At 44.1% G+C, this 23,372-nt stretch overlaps 2 protein-coding genes across 7 annotated transcripts in view; one reads left to right on the forward strand and one right to left on the reverse strand.

Annotated features, from left to right (window-relative positions):
• SNX30 (sorting nexin family member 30) overlaps positions 1-1,775 on the reverse strand; it is a 47,376-nt gene extending 45,601 nt beyond the window's left edge. The window contains exon 1 of the mRNA XM_075136274.1: positions 1,483-1,775. Within this exon, the coding sequence (XP_074992375.1) occupies positions 1,483-1,644 (162 nt within the window). The 5' untranslated portion in view covers positions 1,645-1,775. The remainder of the gene's footprint in view (positions 1-1,482) is intronic.
• An 8,838-nt stretch (positions 1,776-10,613) lies between these two features.
• INIP (INTS3 and NABP interacting protein) lies at positions 10,614-23,073 on the forward strand. 6 transcript variants are annotated; one of them, XM_075138068.1, is made up of 6 exons: positions 10,614-10,636; positions 11,437-11,544; positions 12,038-12,124; positions 18,112-18,214; positions 20,784-20,874; positions 22,655-23,073. In XM_075138068.1, exons 3-6 carry the CDS (start codon positions 12,100-12,102, stop codon positions 22,748-22,750), a joined length of 315 nt encoding a protein of 104 aa, XP_074994169.1. In that variant the 5' UTR covers positions 10,614-10,636; positions 11,437-11,544; positions 12,038-12,099; the 3' UTR covers positions 22,751-23,073. The 6 variants fall into 6 exon arrangements, with proteins under 6 accessions (XP_074994169.1, XP_074994167.1, XP_074994166.1 ...); XM_075138066.1 differs by lacking the exon at positions 10,614-10,636 and adding an exon at positions 10,717-10,814 and having other exon boundaries at positions 11,437-11,562; XM_075138065.1 differs by lacking the exon at positions 10,614-10,636 and adding an exon at positions 10,717-10,814.
• Positions 23,074-23,372: the final 299 nt, after the last annotated feature.

The following is a 23,372-nucleotide window of genomic DNA, read 5'->3' on the forward strand; positions in this document are numbered from 1 at the left end:
GCCTGCTTGTGCTCCAAAAGCAAAAAAGCTCTTCAATACAGCTGAGGAAAGAAGTTATAGGGTGTGAGCTACTCCTCAGAACAGAGCTTCTCACCAGCTACACAGCGGTGTGGATGGACAGTGCTAACAGAGTGAGTGCAGGACCACCGCTGCCCTCCTGAGCTGCAAGAAGACCCATAAAGGCAGCTGCCAACTCCTATTGCTACAGGCTGGTCAGATAGCAACCTAGTTACATGTGTAAATTCAATCTATCATAGACAAAAAACTCCACAATTCCTACTCCTACACCCCCTTCTCTCAGAGGGCCATCAACTCTTTGAGAAGTTTCTTAGATGAAGGCAGAGGGAAGGTAAGCCTGGCTTCTCACTTGAGCAACAGCGGGCAAATGTTCAAGGAGAGGGCTCCTTACATGGGCAGGAACAAGTGCTGAATCTGGTCAGCACAGTTACAGGGCAGCAGAAGGTGACACGTGGAGGAGGCCAGACTACCTTGACTCATTCTCCTACAGCACGGGAGCGTATCAGACCACATACTGCTGGCAGCCCCAAGGCTTTTGGAGGCTAGGACCCGTCCTGCCCAGAAGCAGCTCCACACTCCCCAGGACAACAGCCATAGGAAGCACCTCTTGCCACTGGCAGCTCTGTAACACCTTGTACACACACCAGCTGGCCCAGAACTGCTTATTATAAAGTTTCAAACCAATCTCACCCCTTGCAACCCTTGCTCCCAGGAAATCCTACCTTAACACATTTCAGGAAGTCTGCCCGCAGAGATACTAACTCCTTGCAAGAGTAGTTACCGTATCAGCCATGCTGTGCTACCACTACTGCTTTCACATTCAGGAACTGTCACATCCAAGGCCCACACACGGGCAAGGCACTTTACAAAGGCCGCTGGTGTCCTGCGGACACATGCCAGAGCTAGGGAAGGGAAAGCAGGCACGGATACCCCTGCAACAGCATCCGTTCCGTATTACACTGCTGTGAAGAAGGAAGCAGGAGCTCAGCTCTGGAGAGGACAATCACAGACAAGCTGATGGTAAGCTCGGTGGTAAGGAAACAACGGCAACTCCAAGCCTTCCCCCTGAGGGATGCAGGAAGGAGACGGCGAGGGAGCTGCAGCAATTCCTGAAGCATTCAGACCCTGTAGAGGGTATGAGCCACAGGAAGATATGAGCACTAAAATCCTGCCTCCCGCACCCAGTCCGGTGAGAGTGGGAGCACCGGTGTCCCCGCCGGCCCCTCGCACAGATAGACACGATGCTGCGGCCCCCACACCGGGTGCCTTCCCCCCCCCCCGCGCAGCCCCGGGATCTTGCAATGGATGTCAGCAGCGCCCAGGGCTTCATTTCCCCGCGGGGAGCCAGGGATGCAGCCGGGGAAGGGGATGTGGCCGGGAAACACACACACAGCCCTGCTGCCTCCTCTCCAAAAGCACAGAACCCCCCACCCAAATGCCGCGCCCCCCTTCCTCGGCCCGTACCTTGTCGGCGATGCTGCGGGGCAGGAGCAGGTCGGGGCTGGGGGTGAGCGCCGGCCCCATCTCCTCGCTGCTGGACGTGGCCAGGGGATGCGGCATCTCCCGCAGCGACTTGGGCCCGGAGGTCGGGAGAGGCTTGGGGGCGCCCGCCGCGCCGCCCGACATCGCGCAAAGGCCGGGCAGCGACCGAGGGAAGGAGGGAGCGGAGGCCGCGCCGCCTCGGCGGGGAGCTGCGGGGCCGGGGCCGCGGCCGGAGCCTGCCCGCCGCCACCGCGCTACGAGGAGGAGGCGGCGGCAGAGGAGGAGGAGGAGGAGCGAGAGCAGCGCCCGCCCGCGCCACCGCCGCCCGCCCCTTTACAAAGCACCATCCGCGCCACCTGCCTCCCCCGCCCCGCCCCGCGCCGGCGGCCGCCGAGCTGCCCGGCCCGCCCCGCGCCACCAGCGGAAGGCGCGGGGCCGTCCCAGCGCGGCGGCAGCGGGCGGGGCTGCGGCGGGCGCAGGCCCCGCCCCCAGCGGGGCGGGGAGCGGGGGGCGGGCGGTGCCAGCCGCCGGGTGGGCGGGCCGCTCGCCGGCAGCCGGGCCGAGAGGCAGCGGGGCCCCGCGACGATCCCGGGCGAGTCGGCCGGGCGCTGCCGCCCAGGCCCTGCCGTGAGGCGCGGCCTCGCCATCGGGCGGCCCCGGCGGTGACCGCCGGCCGCTGCGCTAATGCCGGTGCGGGACGGCGGTTAAATGCCAGAAAAGCAAAGCAGTTCCTCGGCTTTTCCAGGCTCAGTTCAAGGACTTCAAACTGCTGCCCTGGTTTCAGCTGGGATAGAGTTAATTTGCTTCCTAGTAGCTGGTATAGTGCTGTGTTGTGGATTTAGTATGAGAATAATGTTGATAACACACCGATGTTTTAGTTGTTGCTGAGCAGTGTTGATAGCCCAGGACTTTTCAGCTTCCCATGCTCTGCCGGGTGCATAAGAAGCTCGGAGGGGGCATAGCCAAGACAGGTGACCTAACTGACCAAAGGGATATTCCATACCGTATTACGTCATGCTCAGCATATAAAGCTGGGGGAAGAAGAAGGAAAGGGGGGATGTTCGGAGTGATGGCGTGTGTCTTCCCAAGTAACCGTTACGCGTGATGGAGCCCTGCTTTCCTGGAGATGGCTGAACGCCTGCCTGCCGAAGGGTAGGAGTGAATGAATTGCTTGTTTTGCTTTGCTTGTGTGCGCAGCTTTTGCTTTACTTATTAAACTGTCTTTATCTCAACCCACGAGTTTTCTCACTCTTACCCTTCTGATTCTCTCCCCCATCCCACCAGGGGGGAGTGAGCGAGCGGCCGGGTGGGGCTTGGTTGTTGGCTGGGGTTAAACCACAACAACTGCTCACGTGTTTGAAGGGAAATGCTGCAAAAACTGTGGGTCTCTGTGCAGAGCGAGAGCCCGTGTCGGTGGCAATAGGGGCATGAGGGTGGCTGGAAAGGGCAGCGGGGCTCAGGACGTGCCCCCTCCGGTCCCATTGGAAGACCAACCCACCAAGGCAGGCGTGGGGACGAGGCTTTTCCTCGGGGACCTCGTGTCTACAATGGGCTGGGTGTATGCTACAAGCAGACACGCAGAGAGATGTCTTGCACATAAGGCCAGCAAACTACAGAAATACACTTTCAGCGCTTTCATGTGTTTACTTTCACCGCACTCAAGATATTTCGTGTTTTTGTAGAATAATGTTTCATACTGAAGCTGCATGGAATTCATTGCAGAGAATTCTTTTTGCATTTGAAAAAAATTAATTTTAAGGAAGATGCACTGAAAAGTTTTACTCTGACCCTGCGTGGAAAGAATTTTTGTATTTTTTCAGGCAACCTTAAATTCAGGCTCTCTTACGATTTGAGCTGAAAGATTATATCAAGTCCTGTAGAAATGATCCATGCAATTTGTCTAACAGCATGTAACAATTACAAAAATTCAGTGATCTATCCACAGTTAACAACGTGAAAAAAGTGTTGATGACTGCTGAATAATTAATAAATAGAAGAAAAACCATACTCTGGTTTAAGATATTCCCTGAGCAGATAAAGCAGCCACATTTGTCTGATAAATTATTCTTTGCGAATAATTTGCTCAGCACTCATTAGACGTAATAGAGTAACATGCTACTCGGGGAAGAGATGTATCACTGTGAGAGTGTCATAATCCCTTCCGGCTATATATAGATGTATGAAGATACGCATACAGATATGTGACCAAACAGGACTCGGATGCTATAAACATTTTTGCTCGTGTTTAACTTTTCCCGGGGGAGGACAGCCCGTTGAAATCAAAAGGGCAGCGCTGCTCCTAAAACTAAGCTGGCAAGTTTCGCAGGTGTCAAGGCCAGGTGCCGCGCAGCAGGGCAAACACGGGAGCCCAACATTGTGGGCTTGCATTACAAAAAGAAATGCTGTTTATCACAGGAAAAAACTATGAAAACATCAATCCTTACTATAAATAACTAATTATTATTATGTAATGTTTGAACTCTGGTAACAAAAGCCCCAACCAAGTCCCAGGCTCCAGTGCAAAAGAGGCTTGTTCGTTACACTTAGGAAACAACAACCTATTTATCTATCAGGAAAAGGAAACAATACAAATTAGCCAGCATAAATACATACACCCCAGCTTTCTTCTAGACTATCCAAATCTTAAGTTGAAACTATTGTGATAAAGCAGCAGCCAGGTTCGTATACCTGCCGCACTGCTCAGGAACCAGTTCCCTTCAATTTTGTGAAAGCCTGTATCTCAAAGGCTTACGACTTACCAAGAGCTCCTCCTATCTTTTCCCTTAAGCATCCTCACCCAGCTGTGTTTCCAACTCAAAACCTTCTCCAAAGGAAGCCTGTCAGGGATGCTTACACCAACACCGTCAAAACTTGGAAACCTGGGCACATTCTAGCTCTGTGCAGGTACAAACGACCTTCTACTCATTAAACCTATTGGCTTCGTGGACAGCGAGCCGAGCATAAGCCTGCTGCATCCCTGCAGCAAAGAAGACCAATGGTATCCGGGCTGCCTAAACAGCAAGCAGCACAGGCAGCAGATGGAGGGCAGGGTTTATCACTCTACTTGGTGCTCGTTAGATCTTATCAGAAATACTGCATCCGATTGTGGGCCCCCTAATACAGAAAAGACACTGACAAACTTGAGAAAGTTCAGGGGAGGGTACCGAGATGGTTGGGGACTGGAGCAGTTGCCCTGCAAGCAGAAGCTTTTTCAGCCTGGAGCAGACGTGGTTTCAAGGGCACACACTTGCAGCCCCCAGTATCCCATAGGGAGGGGATGGAAGAGATGGAGCTGGGCTTTTCACAGCGGTGCATAGCAGGAGGACAAGAGATAAAGGACATAAATTGAAACAGGAAATTCCTGACGGTTGTTAGGAAGAACTTCTCCCCCTGAGGACAGCCAAGCAGCAGAGCAGGTTGAGGAGAGAGGTTGTGCAGTCTCCACCCTTGGAGATTTTCAAGACAATCTGGTCTAATCTCATGTCTGACCCTCCTTTAAGCAAGAGATTGGACCAGAGACCTCCCTAGGTCCCTTCCAGCCTTAATGATGCAGTGATTCAGATGTTTGTTGCTATGGAAGTCATATCTCTAGTTTCTGAAGCAATGTGAGGCGACCTCTCAATTTTCCTGTATACAAGGATGAAGTTCCAAGCTCCAGTGATTCACTTACCGGTTTAGCTCCCTGTGAATATTGCATATACAGCCAATATATGCCTTTTTGTTTACTAATCACATTTCTCTGTGTTACCTAGATGGTTTCTGCTTGGAGCTGAAAAATGTCATCTTTAGTCTTTTCATATGACACAAACTACTTAGAAACATTTTCAAATAACTGACTGGATCAGTATATGCAAAATATAGGAATATTTGTGCATGTCTTAATTCTGTGAAGAAATTATGAGTGATTAAAAACATGGTAATGTTCCATTCTCCAGTTCCTACTCCATACCACCAACTATGATGATACAATTTTAGGACTGTAATATTTGCTTGACATTTTTATTGATAGTTTTCTTTTGTTAAACAATGACCAAGTTAAAACCAAGTTAAAACCAATCAGCACGTGAAACATGCAACCAGCAGAATAAAATGCACAATGAGAATCAAAATTAGTGACTGGCTGCTATTCAATGCCCATCTCTTAACCCAAGTTAACCTGAAAAACCTGGCACTCCCTCCTAGCAAAATCCTAACTATTTATTACATTTACATCATTGCAGCTGAGAAACAAGATACAGCAGAATAGGTATGCCTATAATACTAATTGGGCAAGAAGACAAATGGTCTATTTGGGGATCAAGAATCTCACCAATTCAAGAGAAAGGTCACCAGTTTCATGTGTTTTTTTCTGAAGAAAATAGTTCTGCCTCTGTGTCACTGAAATGGAAGTCCAACAGACTACCTCTTTGGATTTTTACTAGGATAAACAGAGAAAGGAAGGATCTACAGGCTGCCTTCTCATCCTGCCTTTTCAATGATACTCTTGCACCTCCATTAAGGCAGTGTTAGTTCAGGAAGTACTCCTACTACTTCTGCTGTTCAGCTGTATCTTCTCAACCAGGGCTGATATGTATTACAATTAAGCATCTCTGGCACCAGCTGGCGATCATTCTGCGTATGTTACATCTCCTGTCATTTTTACTAAGGGTGGGACATAGGCCAGCATAAGCAAGAACAGGAATTTTCAGATTCTATGCAGTGCTATTGAGTAGCAATATGTACGACATACCTGCAGTTGTTGGTACGGAAGCAGTTTGGTGGTGGGTTCTGAGATCCGGGTGCTTTCTCTATTGCCTATATAAATCCTCTAAAAAAGAGCATTTTCTTATTTAATACAAATCCTAATTTTAAAATAAGTTGACAGATGTTACAGATAGCAGCAAATATATTACATGGCAGCAATAGTGTAGGTAATATTAGGTGACAAAGTGCTTTTCTTCAAAGCAAGGATTGGCGCAACTCCTTGATAACGATGACAAGTCACTTGTAGGAAAACCTATTTACAAATTTAAATGTAGGCAGCACCAGTGGTTTACTGTTGTTCTGATCTGGAGTGCCAGGTACTTCAACAATACCACTAAGGATGTTTTTATAATGGCAGATGGCTTTGCAGAGCTCAGTGTGAGCCTGAAAAGGACTCTCAGTCATTTCTTAACATTCTTTTCGTAATGCATCTTCATCTTCTTGTTCAGATAATGAGACATAAAATGGCAGTAGGGTTTACAATGAATAGCAGGAGGCTAACTTCATGTTGAATTTATTTACTAGACCAGACATGTAAAACCCACCTGCTTTTCATCAAGTATTCTATTTAAAGCCTAAATTATAGGATTATTCTCTATAGCACACTCCAGACAGTACAGACAACAAACAAGAAGGTAGGCTAGAGGCCACACCAGCCAGACTGTCAGGCTTGGCTGGTTTGCCAGGTCAGTGTCAGTAAAAGCTTTTTTCCCCACTGTCGACTGCTTCTCTTTGACCACTTTATCTTTTTTCCCCTGTGCTCTGCCTGGAGAGGACAGCATTTCTGTCCGTCTGCACATAAGCACATATGAAACTAGTACGAAACAAGACCATTCCAGAGGATGTAAAAATATTAAAATCCGGCTATTTTTTGAAAAAAGGTCCTTCCTTCCCTGTTGTACTACAGCTTGTGTCTTGTACTACAGAGATTGAAGAGAGCAGGCTTTTGACCCTACCCAGTTAAATCTTATGCACATCCTTGTTGACTCTGTACAGAGATGGGATAATTTTCAAGTCAACAGCACTATTCATGCACACATTTATTAGGCTAATGGGTAAGCTTTTGCTGCATCAGAAGCCTTCAAAGCTGTCAAGCTTGATGGGGAAGCAATAAATAGGATTGTGGGAAGACAAGGCACTTGTGATAAAAAGTAGAAGGCTGCTAAATGACTATCAAATGAAAAATCAGAAGTCCAGCCATGGAGAAGGACTGCAACTATGGATGCAGTATCTTGAGGCAACTGCATACAAAAAAGTAAACCAACTAAAATGTTTAAAGACTCTTCAAAACATTCTAATTTGTTTGTTTGTTTGTTTAGGTTTCTTTTTGTGACATGCACAATAAATATAGAAATAAAAGGAATGGATTAGAATGGATCTGTATGAGTAGCACTGCCAGTTGGAAGTAACAGCACCGTTCTGGAAGATCTTGGCTCAAGCCAAAGAGACATCCCCCACAGCCCATTTTCACTTACGAAAAAAAAAAAAAAGAAAAAAAAGAGTAAATCACTGTTTTACCTCAGCTTTGTCAACTGCAAGCAGCCTGTAGTGAATAGAACTGCCCATGGCAATTCTGAAATATTGCAGTTTATGATCATTCAGTATCACATCCAATTTAACGCAGCTTTTGTTTATTTAATGAGATATGCAGCTCCCTCTATACCAAGATGACGAGAACAGCCAGCCTGAAAACCAGCATTTTATTGGCTCAAGAACCAGCATGGCCAGATTGTAAGGCAATGTTCAACAAGAGCCTTTTTTAAACTGAAAATTTTGTAATGACTTTCCAATAGACACACTTTAAATGCTGTATTTTGTAACTGTTTATTTGATTATGGTGAACAAGAATAGGGATTTCAGGGAAAATTAAAGTATTCTTATGCACGAAACATTAGACTCCATTCGTTTCAAGGGCTACATTCCTTCCTGTTTCTGCAACCCAAGGAGGAAATTAATTCATTGATATGAAACTCCTCCCAAAGCCAAAGGATCATTTGACTTGAGGCAGGACTATGTTCTCGTAGAGATGCTCAAAGTTACTACTATGATCAATTTTTGTCACACTCGTACAGACCTGCAGAATTAATGAGTCCCAACCTTTCTGCAGCTGAGTTTCCTTGCTGATGACTCCTCTTTGCCCAGCTACCTCCTCCGTTTCTACCTTCCTTCCTCGATCCCCAACCAAGGACCACTGTCCACTACGTAATTCTTCTTACCAGCGTTAGCTGTGTCAAAGAAGAGCGCAGCAGCTAACCTTTCTGTCTCAAACTGCAGCTCTTCAGAATCACTTACATCCTCAGTCCTGGCATGACAATGCAGAGAAATGCATCAGGTAGGATTATTAACTTGAGCACTGCGCTGCTCTTCACTCGCAATGCTTCTCAGCAGTTAAGGATTACAAGCGAGATGTCTAAGTAAAGTAGACTGCAGATCATCCAAGAGAGAATAATTAAAAGGAAAAAAAATAGCACAAATGATAGTTCTCAAGGCACAATGAGAAATTACAAAAATGAAAAAAAACCCACCCAAAACATCAGGAAGGAAGGTGTTCAATCAGCTGTTCAGGCAAAGAGAAGAGTTGAAAATAATGCCCATATGTGGGAAAGGCAGCAATGTTTGCCTTCCACAGTATTAATTAACACAGCTTTAAAGCAAACAGAAAACTCCCCGAGATTGTCAGATGTTTGCTGGTTGCTTGGGTGCTGGTTTGGGTTTTCATTAACACACACAGACACCCAAAGACTGGTTTTACCAGGCAAACAATCTAGGTAATCAAATTCTAAATCTGGACATTACAGGTCTCTAGACATAAATTTGTTCAGTTTTACAGTTTTCACACTTAGCGAGGCTTTGAAAAGTAAGTATAAGTGCAGGAACAGACAGCATATTTGGTTAGCAGAACATTCCCCATCTCACAGAATTTGTATGCATAATACTAATTCACAGTATTTTAAGTGAAATGAATCAATTCTTATAGATACTGATAGGATTTTCATACATTCTGTACACTCTCAAAAATGTATCATCTAGGATAGATGGCTGCAGCAGCAGATCTTAGAAGATTGTTAATTGCCTTCAACAATTATGTACATATTTGGTTGTCCAAGTTAACGGACTAGTGTGGCATTCCGCACTGTGTGCACCCTGTGTACATTCTTACCAATATAAATAATTCCACTGTAACTAAACCAACAGTTTTTAATAAGCCCTTTTTCTACTTCAAGCCTGGAAAGTGATGAGGCTAAGGACTTCGAAGACTTGATGGAAGAGGATACAGATGAAATTAAATGCCCTGCAGTGTACAAGTTTGACTACCAGATCCAAGATCGTCCTTGCCATGTCATTTGCTCAGAAATGCCTGTTACATACAGCACCAAAATCTCAGTATTAAAAAGTTGAAAATCCTGCAGTAAAAGCATATCTAACTAGAGACACCTGGAACTAAGACTTATATAAAAAAAAGTAACTGATTTTCTATACTTATCTTTAAATTGGTTCTACAAAAAAGGCCTTTATTTCATGAAAATTGTTTACTGCCTTAAAAAACACCCTACCTATAAAACTTAAGTAGGCAATGTGACCGATTTCTTGGCTAGCCAGAGGTCAGTCTTAGCCCCATCTGTTTGCAGCCTCTTGTATTATTTATTTATTCCCGTTCTTAAGAATCAATTTTACTTGTGTGTGATCAGCGGTACAGATGTTAAGGGCCACAGTTCAAATCGCTACTCAGCTCGGTTTGAGTCAAAGTGAAGTATTCTAACCACAAGGACGTAAAATAAGTGTCACGGATTGCTGTTTAGGGCTAAGGCTTATCCCCCCAGACAGACTGGATCACTTAAGGGAAGATACTCTCATTTATAACGCTGTTACTTGACAGTAACCAACCGTGCATTAGCAACATGAGTGCACAACCCGTTCTGGAATTCATGCCAAATAATCATTCCCGCTCTGTTCAAACTCAAATCCCCTGGCTGTGATAAAAGGTTAAACAGCGCTTCCCTTCCACTGTTCTTTTTTCTTCCATTTCACTGTGCTGATGCCTGAAGTCCCCGCAGCTGATCCAAGGATGATCCCGGAACCCCTCCCGTCCCGGCTGACGCCCCTTGCAGGAGCCCTGAAGCAGAAATACAATTTAAAGCCTGAGCCGAACACTTGCTGGGCCTAAGCCCAAGCCCGTGTCCCCCGGCCCCGCAGCGCACGGCGCGCAGGCAGTGCGGGCCTGGGGAAGCGCCATGCCGGCCCCGCCCGCCGGCCCCGCCCGTTGCCTAGATACCAGGGGCGGGTCCGCCTCACCCCACCTGAAGCAGACTGGCCACTCCGACCTGTCGGTCAAGCTATGCGACACGACGCCTTTCACTGCCGCCCGGGAAAGCGATAGACGGCGCGGGTGCGGGTGCGTCGTCGCGCCGTCCGCGCGTCATGAGCATGTGCCGCGAGCTCATTGGCTGCGGCGCGGCCGGGCGGGGAGAGCCAAGTTGGGAAGGGGGTGGGGCGGGGTGGTCGTGAGGCCGCCGGGCTGCGGCTTAGGGGCGGGCGGGGGCGGAAAGAGAGGAGCGGGAGCCCGCGGGCAGGTGGGTAGTGGGGAGCCGGGGCCGGGGGATCCCCGCCGGCCCGGGGAGGGCGAGAGAGCGGGAGCGTGCGTCTGTTGCAGGCGGGGGGAGAAGGTGAGCGGGAGACGCACGGGGGCGGGGGGGAAGGTAGGGGGGAGAGTCCATTCCCGCGGGCGGGGGGCGGGCAGCGACGGGAGAGCCCGCTCCCGCGGGGGGTGCAAGCGTGGCCCCCTGCTCCCCTCCTTCCCCCGCCCCGCGGCGCCCCCGCCTTCCCGCCGCGGCGGCTCCCCGCCTCACAGCCCGGCGGAGAGCCTCGGCCCGAGCGCGCTACCAGCCCGTCACCGGCCGGGCGGCGAGCCCGGCAGCAGGTGAGGCCCCGCGGACCTCGGCGGGCCGCAGCGGGGACAGCGGTGCCTGGCCTCCCCGGGCGCTTCTCCCCGGCCCGCTGCCGCGGTGCAGGTCAGACTGTTCCTCTTGGAGAAACACGTTGTAACCGGTGTCTCTGCTCTTAATTAATACTGTTGTTGAATTACTTTTTTGTTGCGCCAGCGTTGCTGCGCAGGGACCCGCAGTTCCGGGGTGTAACTGTTTCCTGGTCTCCTGTTGAAATCTGACTGAGACTTCTGATTCACGTTTCCAGCAGGATTCGGCGCTCCCATCCCTCCCCTCCACCCGGCTGGGCTGGAGCCCTTCACCACTGCCTTTCACAGCCCGGCACCTTAATGGAAGCAGAAGTTGATGGTGGCCCGAGGTGACTCATGGCTGAGGAGTGGGCATCCCTTTTTTTGTTTTGCCACAGTTGTGAGGATAGTAACCTTCCGCAGGCCTTGTAGCTGGGATTTAAATTTTCTTTCCTCAGATAATCGGTTTACTTGAGTTAGAGCCTAGACGGAGGTCTTTTAGGGCTTTAATAGTTAAGGACTGTAATGCTTTAACATGACTTCTAAGTGTGGTCTGACATGCTGCGTCAGGAAGAAGTTCTGTTAGGAAAACGTGCGTATAACTTTAAAGATTATTCTTAAGTTACTAGAAGCTGAAAAAGAATTTATCACAACTGTTGATGTTTCAAGCTAAAAATTTCAATCAGAACAATATAAATAGCATCACATATTTTAAGCAATACACATGCTGCATTTGGCCTATGCTTTGTAACAGTTGCCACATTTATGAAATCTATAACACAACGAAACCCAAGCTTTTCTTTAAAAAGATTATGTTTATCTTATATTGTGCCTGTTTTGCAGATATTTGCGGGGTTAAAAGATTTGAACTGCAGCTGAATAAAACTAGGCCTGAAAATTGAAGGATGGCAGCAAATCCTTCAGGACAAGGTAGGTTTTAATCCAAGTATTCAAGGGGAAAGACTATGCAAAATGTCAGTGAAGTCATCAAAGCTGTAAGTTTATTTTATAGAAAGAGCAAAAAGGAGAAGAGAGGCAGGAAGGTGGGGCTGAAAGTAGCAGAATGTGAGCAAGCCTTCTGGGAGAAAGCACACACATTAAATGTTTGAAAAAGACCACTGATGGCTGGGGAGCTCAATTACTGTGCATTCCTTCGTGCTCAGGTTATGAAGTACCTATCATGCCTGTAGTGCTGTGGTTATTTCCTGAAGCATATTTCAGGCACTTGAAACGCTTAGCATTGAACATGACTTGCAGCTGTTGTGCTCAGCATCAGGGAACAGCCAGAAGTCTAATACATTCCATGTCATGATGGGATCAGCAAGACCCAGGCAGTAAAGCTGTCAAAGATAGATAGCAAGCGGCCAGGCCTAGGAGGAAAAGCCAAATAAAATCATAATGCTAACTTCCGATTTAATGTCTCTTTGCGTGATGACGCATCTGAATTGCATCCGTAAAATTGTCCAAGAGGAGGCAATGGTCCCTCTATCTAGCCGAGGCACGTGCATTAGAGCGAGCTGAGGGTCCGGGGGTGGGGGTCGCAAGGTAAATTGAAGAAGAGTCTTAAATCGCCCTCTAGGGGTGCTTTCTAGAAATCTTAGTGGATCTCTCAGGCTTGTCTCTTCTGCGGAAGAGCTGAGGAGAAAAGCTTCTCAGGTATGGCTCTTCACTTACTGGTTGTGAGAAATGAATTCAGAATTCAGTTTCCCAGCAACCTGAGACTTCTTCATGCACATTTGTGTGTGAGCGTCCTTGTCCAGGAAAGCAGTCCCACAAAGCTGTGTGTAATTAATTCTGAAGTGCTGATACTTTTCACTTGTGTGGTTCCCTTCCTCCCCCTCCCCCGGCCCTCTGCTTTCAAAACAAATACAGAAGAAATGTGTTGGTCCAAAAGACAGATTTTACTTGCTACTTGACAAGGAAGGAAAGAATGTAGTTTTTGGAACGCTCATTGAGCTTTTGTGAAGAGAGTTGAGAGAGAGGAGTACTGCAGATTGCAGATAGTTGTCTGTTTGTGAATATTAACTCTGAGAAGTTTTTGGTACGCAATGGTAAATCTTGCTTTATTTTGTGAATACCAAGTCAGCATCATTGCAAGGAATAGAATGTTGTCATAGAGAGTTAAAAGCTACTTTTTCTTAAATACGTGAATTTACTGAGAAGTAGGATGAGATTTTAGTGCCAGAATGCCTTTGCTTCCCTCCAAATTCCAGAGGCTTATAATTTAATAGAGCCTTGGAATCTGCTTTTATACTTTGAGATACCCTTTAGAGGCTCACTGAAGGAACTGTTTAATTATCATATGAAAATTATTTGCACTAAGCAAGCAGGAAACACTTATCAAGTTTAATCACCCAAATGAGCCTATGAATAATACATCTAGGAAAATAAGAAAGGATCAGGTAAATATGAGCAGTAGTTCAAGGCCTCTATATCTTTCTCTTGGCCAGATGCAGTCTAGTAGTGAAAATGACTGAGACAAATACTGCATTTTTCAGCTTGCTGACGGCACACATATTGGTACCATTCAAGCAATTCATTCTCTCATTTCCCTCTTTTTGAACAAAAGGAATAGGGATTTACTGAAACACTTACTGAAAGGGTTATGAATGGTAGCACTTACTCAGACATAACTGTAAGGATGAATTAAACATTAGCCTTCTACGCAGGTAAACTGTGTTTGTAATTTTTTGTACCGAGTTGATTCTTTCCCTTTAATCAGTGCAGGGTATTTTCCTAGGAGTTAATTGTGTTTTCTGTTAATTGCAGGCTCAGACTACAAAGGTTAAGATTTTGTGGACTTGACTTTCTTTAATTCATTGGACTCTTAGGAAAGCACTCTTTTGATTAAAATTTCAAAAATGAGGAGCTGCATGGGAGTGCAGCAAAACTAAATATAATTGAACAAAAGCCTTACTTCAGACTGTTAGTACCACACGGAACTCATGATTGCATGAGACCGATTACAGCATTTAAAAGAAATGGAAAACCTTTTAACATGCTGTGTATTGTCCACAAGATGAGCTCATAGACCAGAGTGGTACATTTTGGTAGGAGGGGAAAAAAAAGTCAGCTTCTAAATTACTGAAATGACTTTCAGGTGCTTGGTAATACACTGCTTCTGCAGCAATATTTCACAGTACTTACACAACATGCATTAATAAGGCTGCTCTTGTAATGCTTGTGCTTGTGCACAGCAAGGTGAGAGCATACCTTGCGTGTTACTGAATTAAAGACTCCATGTGTGAGTTCTCCTAGAGGAAGCCCTCTGAGATGAGAAATGTGATTGCTCAGGAACTCTCCTTTAGGTCCCCACAGGTGGAAGAAATACAGGTCCTGCTTCAGACAGGGCTGAACTTTTCAGAAAAGAAGAGTTCTGGTACGTTGGAAAAACCAAGCTCTTGAAATACAGAATTCTAAGCTTTAGGCTGTAGCAATTCCACAAGGTCTTTTTCTGTCCTGGTGGTTTATCCTTTTGGCCTAAAGGTATGTGAGCACATTCACGTAACACAACCTGAGCAGCTAGATTTAGCATTCTGTTCACTGAGTCTGTGTTAAAAAGAAAGATTGTTCTGTTCTGCATTTAATTATGTCATCTACAAACTTTGCTGCTCTGCATCTGAGCCTGATCTGCATGCAAGCATAGTACTTGAGGGCTGTAGCCTGTTTCTTCCCTGGAGAACTTCGCAGCCATAAAGGAGTCAGTGACTTACATTCAGCTATGCATGTAGCTGTTTTCTGGAGGGACAGATAAAATATTAATATATCTTCTGGTAATTCAAGTTAACTTACTGAATTACTAATATGCCTTTTGTTTCATTGTTACACAACATACATGAAAGCATATCCGAATGTAAATTGTTACTGAAAAGATTGATGTGCAGCAGACTATTATGTGATGTTTTGTGATGCCAGTAGCCATAGACAGAAGAGGAAATCAAAATACAGTTACTCCATACAGTTACACCACCCAGCGTGGTGTTTTTAGAAAGGTCTTTAGATTATGCTTTTTAAGAAGTTGTTGCATCACTTCCTGAAGGCTACCATTTACAAAAGCATGCACTTCAGTAAAGAAATTGCTATGAAATGTTTTCTGAATTGAGCAGGCAGAACACTGTGCAGTGACAGTGCTTTTTAATATACAGACCTTAGAGGAGACATCCAGCTTTGAAACCATTTTTCCAAGTAGAACTGTTATCTTGAACACAAAGTGTTGGAGGACTCTTTCGTGCCATTACACGTCTATGGACAAATGATAAATAATGCGTATTAGAAAAAACTTACACATAGTGTGAATTTGAAGCAACCAACAGATCAGGGAAAAGATACGAGATGAAAAGCAAGAACTTTGAAGTAGGTAAAGGTAATACTGTAGCTAACTCTACATGGCAAGAAACAGTCTCTTAAACAAATGACTTTTTCAGTACAGCAGGTTGCTGATGGGGGCTCTTTGAATTCTAGAGCAAAATACTACTTTTTTTTGTAAAAAAACTCTCTTAGTTGAGGGATAAGAAAAAGAAGAAAAAAATACTTGAGTTTCTTCTGAATCCCTCTAGAGTTCCTGCCATAAAATACTATAGCAAGACTCCTGCTAAAATAGAAGACAGTGATAATCTTGCACAGTTTCTGATCACAGTTTTAAAACCAGAATTTAAGATTTTATTCTTATACATGTCTCAAGCCTTTTTGAATCATACCATCTGCTTCATGATAAATGTAAACATATTTAGTCTTTATTTTTTAGCTGACAGCAATTTCTATTAAAAAGTGGTCTCCTTTTTCTTGCCTCAATCAGCATATCATCTGAATTCCAGGCATGCATTTAGATTTATGCAGTTCGGGATAAACAAGTACTAGCAGAAGGCTGCTGAGTAATATGTCAAGTATTAAGCTTTTTGGGCTGAAAACAATGTAGAATGAGCATACAGACATGATCACTTTAGCTCAGACCCTCTTGGAGGTACTTCAGTCATCCTATTACAGCATTGTCTCCAAAATTTACAAGAAAGTAAAGTCTGGGCTAGCTGCAACTCAGCAATGTTGAATGTTAGCTTGTTAGCAAGATCCTTCAGCTTTTGTATGTCTTAGGGCACACATTCAACTGTGTTTCAATGTTTCAAACTCATTGCAAGTGCAAGGGCGTTCAAAAAAAGGATAGTGTACAATACCTAAAGAGCAGAGAAACATCGAAGACCTGAATCAATACACTTAAAAAACAGAGTCTAAGTGGAACTAATGCCGTGTGGGAAGGAGAGACTAACAGACGGGAAAATAGCAATTAATTAAATTTAATTAAAAAATCTGTTAACAAATGTAAAGATGATTATGGGTGATCTTGCATAAAACCACAGTAGAACGTAATCAAAGGACTGCTCCTTTCGAGAACTCTGAGACTCTGATGCTCAGGGGTGCCTATGTTAAGCATAGTAAAAGAAAAAGATGAGGGTTTGACAGCAAGGCAATACAGATGCAAATTATTATTTAGAGTTGAAGGTTTCTACCTGATAATTGTCTCTTCATTGAGCCATGCTGATGAAAGGAATATTGGATTATGTAATTGAGCAGCAACAGAAGATCTCTCAAAGGGAGTGAACTTTGAGTGCAGCTACTGAAAATAAGTTTGAAATCATTTTACTTTGACATGCTAATACACCCCTTAAGACTTATTATGTCTGGCCTTCCTAACAGCTTGTGGGCTACCATTTTTTAGTGGCGTTACTGAAACAGCACTCAGGACAGGGGCGGGGGCACAACACGCAGCAGTTTCCTATGGGAATGATTTTGACTTTTAGTTAGAGGAAATAAAGATGATAACTTGACTTTTACATTTTTTTTTTTTCATGACAGTATAGTGGCTTGATATTTGTAGAATAGCAGCAAATTAGAGATTAAAAAAAAGTGTATATTCTTGACATAGGAGTGTCCTTAGTGGCATAGAGGCCTGTAACAGTCAGCTCTGTAGCTGTTGTCCTCGATTGTGCTGTACGGGCATAGTGGGCAACAGCAGGGACCTGTGTATCTGGTTTATTTGGTGGCTGCAGTAAGATCCTTTACCGTATTGGAGTCCTGTGTAAGTGCAGCAGTTTTGCCACATTTTCATTTAGAAGGCAACTTTGAAAATACACAAATAGCAGCTATTTTAGGCATTTTCTAAATTCCCACAGTCACTCTACTTCCTGACCCCTTCTCTGGTACACAAGCTGTCTTTGGGATAATGATGTACAGAGCAGGTAAAGGCTGCATTCTTGTATTGTGTCCAGTTTAATTTAGCTTCTCTGTTCCAGCATTGTGGTCATACTCCACTGTGATCATACTTAGAATAAGGGTAGTGTGTATATGTAAGGACATTGGTATATTAAAACTAAAACCTTTCTGCATAGATTGAATAAAAGGTTGTAATTTTTTGTATAAGCACATGTGCAAGCTTAGTGGTCGTCTCATTCTTACCTGTTACGTATGTAAAATTTGTATTAAAGTTTGAGTTCACTGGTATGAGAAATTAGACCCTGTGAGTACGTTACTCCATTATTATCATTGAGTTGTGTGTTCAGTGACTGCATTTTAAATCTAGAACCTGTTAATTTTACTTTTTTTGAAAGGCAACTATTTGATCATGTACCTTGTTTATAGCTCCAGAGCTGGCTTGGGAAGGAGTAGGATCTAACTGGAGGTAGAAACCTGTATTTTAAAATGTATTAATACGTATGATGGCTTAAGGAAGCTATTTCATGTTGTAAAATGAGAAAAGGAAAAATGAAACCTATTTATTAATAGCCTTTCAGATGGGTGCAGAGCTTTGAAGATTAGTGTATTCATTGTAATGTCATATTTTACAGAGACTTTTAATTCCACAAGGTTAGAGTTGGGCAATAGAAATCAAGTAAATTTCTCTAATATTTTTCTGTCATTCCCACCAGGTTTCCAGAATAAAAATAGGGTTGCAATCCTGGCAGAACTAGACAAGGAGAAGAGAAAGTTACTTATGCAAAACCAGTCTTCCACAAATCACCCTGGAGCCAGGTATTTTGTGTTCTTAGACCTGTTTGGACATCACCAATTATATCAAAGTTTTTTAAAAAAAAAAAAAGTGAGCTGTAAACTTACATAAACACTTATCAGAAGTGTTTTCTGACCATCCTCAATAACCAGTAAGAGAGACGTTGCACGTTAGGAACATGCTAATATTTGAAATTGTTTACAGACCCTGAATTTTGGCTTACATAATTTCCTTTTGAGAAGGGGAGAGGCAGATATGCTTACTCAACTGTATTAAAAACTATTTCTTCTTACAGAAGAATCAGGTAGCAGGCACTGTGAAAGCATTTAATAATTAAGCTAAAATGCCCATTCCCCAAGGAATGGAAGTAGCAGACCATTAAGTTCCAGGTACTGTGTGTTTAGAGAAGAACAGTTACAGCAGGGAGTGAGTTATCCTTGAAACTCCCTGTGTGCAAGACAAAGCCAGTTTATGTTACTGCAGATCTTCCTGTAAAAGACGCTGTGTTGTAAGGATGATTCTACACCACAAGATGTAATCTAATCTGACTTTGGGAGCTGTGACTGGGATTTCTCCCATTTAAAGCAAAAAGATTAGATTTTTATCATAGATCAGTAACTAGAAAATCACATGCTGGTTTACGAGGAGAAATTTGAGATAGTTGAACTTTTGGGTTAGCATGAAGTGAGTGCAGTGCCATATTCTAGACACAGTATGTTACATGCAGCATCTGTACGGAGTCGAATACTCTGAATACAGTTTGAGTGCTGCCCTGTGTCTTTTTTCAAGGAGGTTCTAGGTCACTTTTAATTCCTTCATACTGCCAAAAAGCATGCAGAATATTTGAAATCACCTGAGTTAAATGCCTAAGTGACTCTGTATACAGTTATTATTCAAGTAAAATCATTGATTAGAGAAGAAAATAGAGAGATCATACTGTTATGTACAACCCCTGACTCCTGGCTACAGTGTTTCCATACTTCATTGCAAGTCTGGCAAAGTTTCTGGAAGTGCTTGTTTGCTTTCTTTTTTCTTTAAGGAAAAATAACGCTATATGCTAGTGAGCAGAATTAGAATTTACTAATTTTGAAGGTGGGGATGGGGGGGAACCTGCAAAACAGCAGTCAAACTCTCTGCTCTGGCATGGTCGGCTAATGTGTGATTTTTGAGAAGCTGACAGTTCTGTGGCAGGGATGGTGTGCCAAAGTTTTGGACCACAGAGTTGTCAGAAATCAGACCACAAAAATTCTGCAAACTTGACAGAAAAAAGCTCAATGTACCCAAAGCACAATAGTGCCATGGCCAGCGTGAGGATGAATGAGTTAATGGATTTCTGGCCTTGGCATATGGGAATCCTCTATCCAAGAACAGAAGACCTCTCTTGAAAAGTGTCAGCTTATGATGAAGCCTTAAGATTATCTACAGAAATCATATTGAAAAGTTAGAGGGTACAGAATTAAATGCAAAATAAATACCTTTAAAATAACTGAAAATATTATGTTTTAAATGAACTGAGTAGTACTTTTCTCCAGCAGTGAAGGTTATCTTAATATTTGTCATAAAATCTGTTCAGAGGATTGTTACTTAGCTTTCATTATGCATTTAGGCATAGATTTGGCTAAAGGTCTTTTCATGAGCATGGCTGCTTTTGAAAAACTGATTTATTTACTAAATCAGCTGTTGACATTGGAGCTGCTGGGAAAGGTCAGTTGATCAGTTTGCTTGGATCCCTTGTTATCGTTCATTCTTTTGTCTCTGACTGAGGAGAGCTGGGCTTTCAGCACTAGTCTCCAGAGCCAATTTCAGAGGTAGCTGTGAAGTGCCTTGCGTTATAGCTTTAATGGCAGTCCTCACTGATTCCAATCCGGAGGATGGCTGATCATGTTACTTCTATAGAGTTGGGGGGGGAAAAAAGTCTGCTTTTTATTTCTTCTGTTTTTGTTAACAAGGTGGATAAATCTTAAGATATAAAAGCCAAGAAAACCTATTTAGAAATTTTAATTTGAAACCTAATGTATGCTGCACTGAGATAGATAAGCAAAATCAATTTTAGGTACTCTAAGCTAAGGATCATTATTTCAATTACGTCAATAGGAAGCTCCTTTACCATAAGCAGTGATCTGCCGCCCACCTGCCAACTAACTGGTCCTGTACTGAAGACTGCAGAGCTCTTGTTAGTGCTTCTGTTTATCGCAGGTGTTTAGGACAGTCACTGAGTGACTGAGTAAGGGTGAAAACACAAAGCTGGTGTTTTAAAAATTGCTGACATTGTCTAACATTGCACTCCAGTGGTTCCACTGACTTCAGTGGGACTCCACCAATGAGCAAAACCCACAACAGGCTTCAGGACTGTGAGTCTTCTGGGTTTAGTTTGGCATCAGTTGTTTATGCTAGGTCAAATGATACAGCTGTGGTCACTCCATTTTCCTTTTCGTGTTGTGTTAGCAAATAGTAATTCCAAACAATAGTTAACAATTGTGAAGCCGTGAGTCAAATAAATCATGAGCTGTGGAAGTTGTGGAATCTATGGCTAGAATGGCAAGGACACATTTTTCTGTGGTATGTATCATACCATCTTGTTCTTTTTTGCAGCATTGCACTTGCAAGATCACCGCTGAACAAGGATTTCCGTGATCATGCTGAGCAACAGCACATCGCAGCACAGCAGAAGGCTGCACTGCAGGTAAGCTGATACAGTCAGGTAGAGTTTAGCTTTGCTCTGGTTTAGATGTGCATCATTTCAGAGAGCAGTGCTGCACCTAGAGAGAATGAAAAGCCCCTTTTAGAGGTTAGGTTTCATACATTTCTGTATTTGTCACAAATGAAGTTTCTTCTTCTGTTATGATGAAAGCTGAAATCTATGAGCTTATTCTCCCTCAATATGATTGTAAGAATGTAGCCTACAGTATCATCATAGCTGTTTTGTACATCTCGGTCAAGAGTCAGTTTCATCATACTTCTGAATGTCTCATGAAGTGTAGGGAGAACTAGCCACACGGCTTTCCTTGGTTGAATTTGAGTAGATGCCAAGTAAATACCCTGCTGTTACAAGTGACAGGGGTGAAAGATTTGGAAAACTTATTTGTACGTTTACCTGCTTCTATTTGCTGCTATTTCACTCATGTCGGGTGAGGCTGATTTTGGTGTTGAAATAGGAAATTCAGCAGGAAAGCCAGTACATGGCCACCTGCCTTCCTGGCACTCTAGAGAGCATGATTTGGCAGAGGGTACAGGAATGGGAAAAACGTTGAGATTCAAACTAGCAGCCCTGTTCATGTATTCTATGCCTTGTTGTGTTTCTTTTACCCAGTGAAGGCCACAGATTGCTTCTCCTAAAATGAATGGGAGCAGAAGTGAGCTCTGGCTGGTGTCCTGTGTTGATCACAGAACATTGTAGGCTGGAAGGATCCTCTGGAGGTTTCTAGTCCAGTGCCCTGCTCAGAGAATGACTAACAGCAGTGCTATATCACATTGTTCAGGGCATGGTCCAATCAAGTTTTGAAGCTCTCAACCTTTCTTGGCTCCAAGTCTGGCTCTGACTTCTCTATATCCTGTCACTGGGTATCTGAAAACAGCGTAAGGTCTCCCCTCAGCTTTTTCTTGTTACAAGCTCAGTCCTTTCACCATCCCCTTGGACAGCGAGAGCTCCAGCCCAGCCCCCAGCCGTCTCTTTGGGTCTCCAATGGATTCCCTCCACTTTCTATGTCAAACTGAACACAGTATCGCAAATGCAGCCTCATGAGTAGCTTCCCTTGGCCTGCCGGCTGTGCTGTTGCTGATGCAGCCTGCTGTGCTGGCAGCCTTTATCACTGCAAGGGCACACTGCTGGCTCAGGCTAAATTTGATATCTACTAGGGCTTTTTCCTGGTAGTGGAAGGAAGGAGTATGCAGGCCGTCTAGCTTACTGGAGTCCAGTCTTTGAATCAGGAAGGGCTACGTATGACTTTACAAAGGTTGTTCAGAGCCATAAGCAGCAGCTGCCCTCCTCAGGTGAACAAGCATATATATATCACATGAGCAGAAGGCTGGTGTCCCATGTTGGTACAGGAATGTGTCTGGTCACATGTCATTTGTACATGCAGCCTCAGGTTGTGTGACACTGCTGATGCACACTTCTGGCAGTCATATGTGGCAGCTGTCACATACCAAGATCTGTAAGTTGGTTATGGATAGGGGTGGAAGCATGGGGTCTAGGCAAAGGAGGAGCGGTCAGGAGTTCATTACTGCTCTCCCTACCTCCGTGAGATTTGCTGAAAAAGGAGCAGCAGGGAATGGCCAAGTTAATTCCCTTGATGGGCCTTGTTCAGATGCGGCTGATCTAAAATGCTGGTTTTGAATTTGACTATCAGAGTTGAGGAGCAGACTAGGAGAAATAAATAATTAATGCTGCTGAAGCTGTGAAGTCTTGAATTATATTAGTGCTGCGGGGAGTTATGCTTCAACAAATGTTTTTCTCTTTTCAGCACGCACACGCACATTCCTCAGGATACTTCATAACTCAAGACTCTGCATTTGGAAATCTTATTCTTCCCGTCTTACCTCGACTTGAGGCAGAATGAGGAATGTTGTTTCTCAGAACTGCAGGGTCTGATTTTTGTCCATAGCAGGAACTGTCTGATCTTTTAATTTCTTTACTTATCTTAAAACCTATTTTTTTCTGGATTTTTGTGGTTGCCCTTCAGGAGTGCGAGCTCTAATGATGAAAAAGCAATGTTGTTGAACAGCAATTTTCATCCTGTATTTCTGTTCCTCTGTCAGGTCAAAGTCGGACGTAAGACTTCCCTGGTGTGTGAAGTGCATAGCGCTTGCTCTTCCCTGTTTCTGTGCTTCCTTTAAATAAATGTCCAAACCAGAGTCATCAAGAGATGATACTCTGTCAGCATTTGTGTTTCATATTATTGTGTACAGGTACTATATTTAACTTTAATGAAAAACAAAAGTTACTTTTGTCCATCAAAACAGACAGGAATTTATCGAATGCATCAGTCTTTTTTTTTTGTCTCTTTTTTTGTCTTTTTTTTTTCCCTGTATGCGGGAACACTGCTAGTGTGCTGTTTGCTGTTGTAGTACCATCTGGTCTCAAGTCCTTAGATATAGTGTGCCTGCCTCTTATTTTGTTTTGTGAAATATGAAAATGAATTAAAGAGGGGGAAAAGCAATTGTTTCCATCAGACAAAATAA

The sequence above is a fragment of the Calonectris borealis genome, chromosome Z, assembly GCF_964195595.1.
Source record: "Calonectris borealis chromosome Z, bCalBor7.hap1.2, whole genome shotgun sequence".
NCBI lineage: Eukaryota > Metazoa > Chordata > Aves > Procellariiformes > Procellariidae > Calonectris > Calonectris borealis.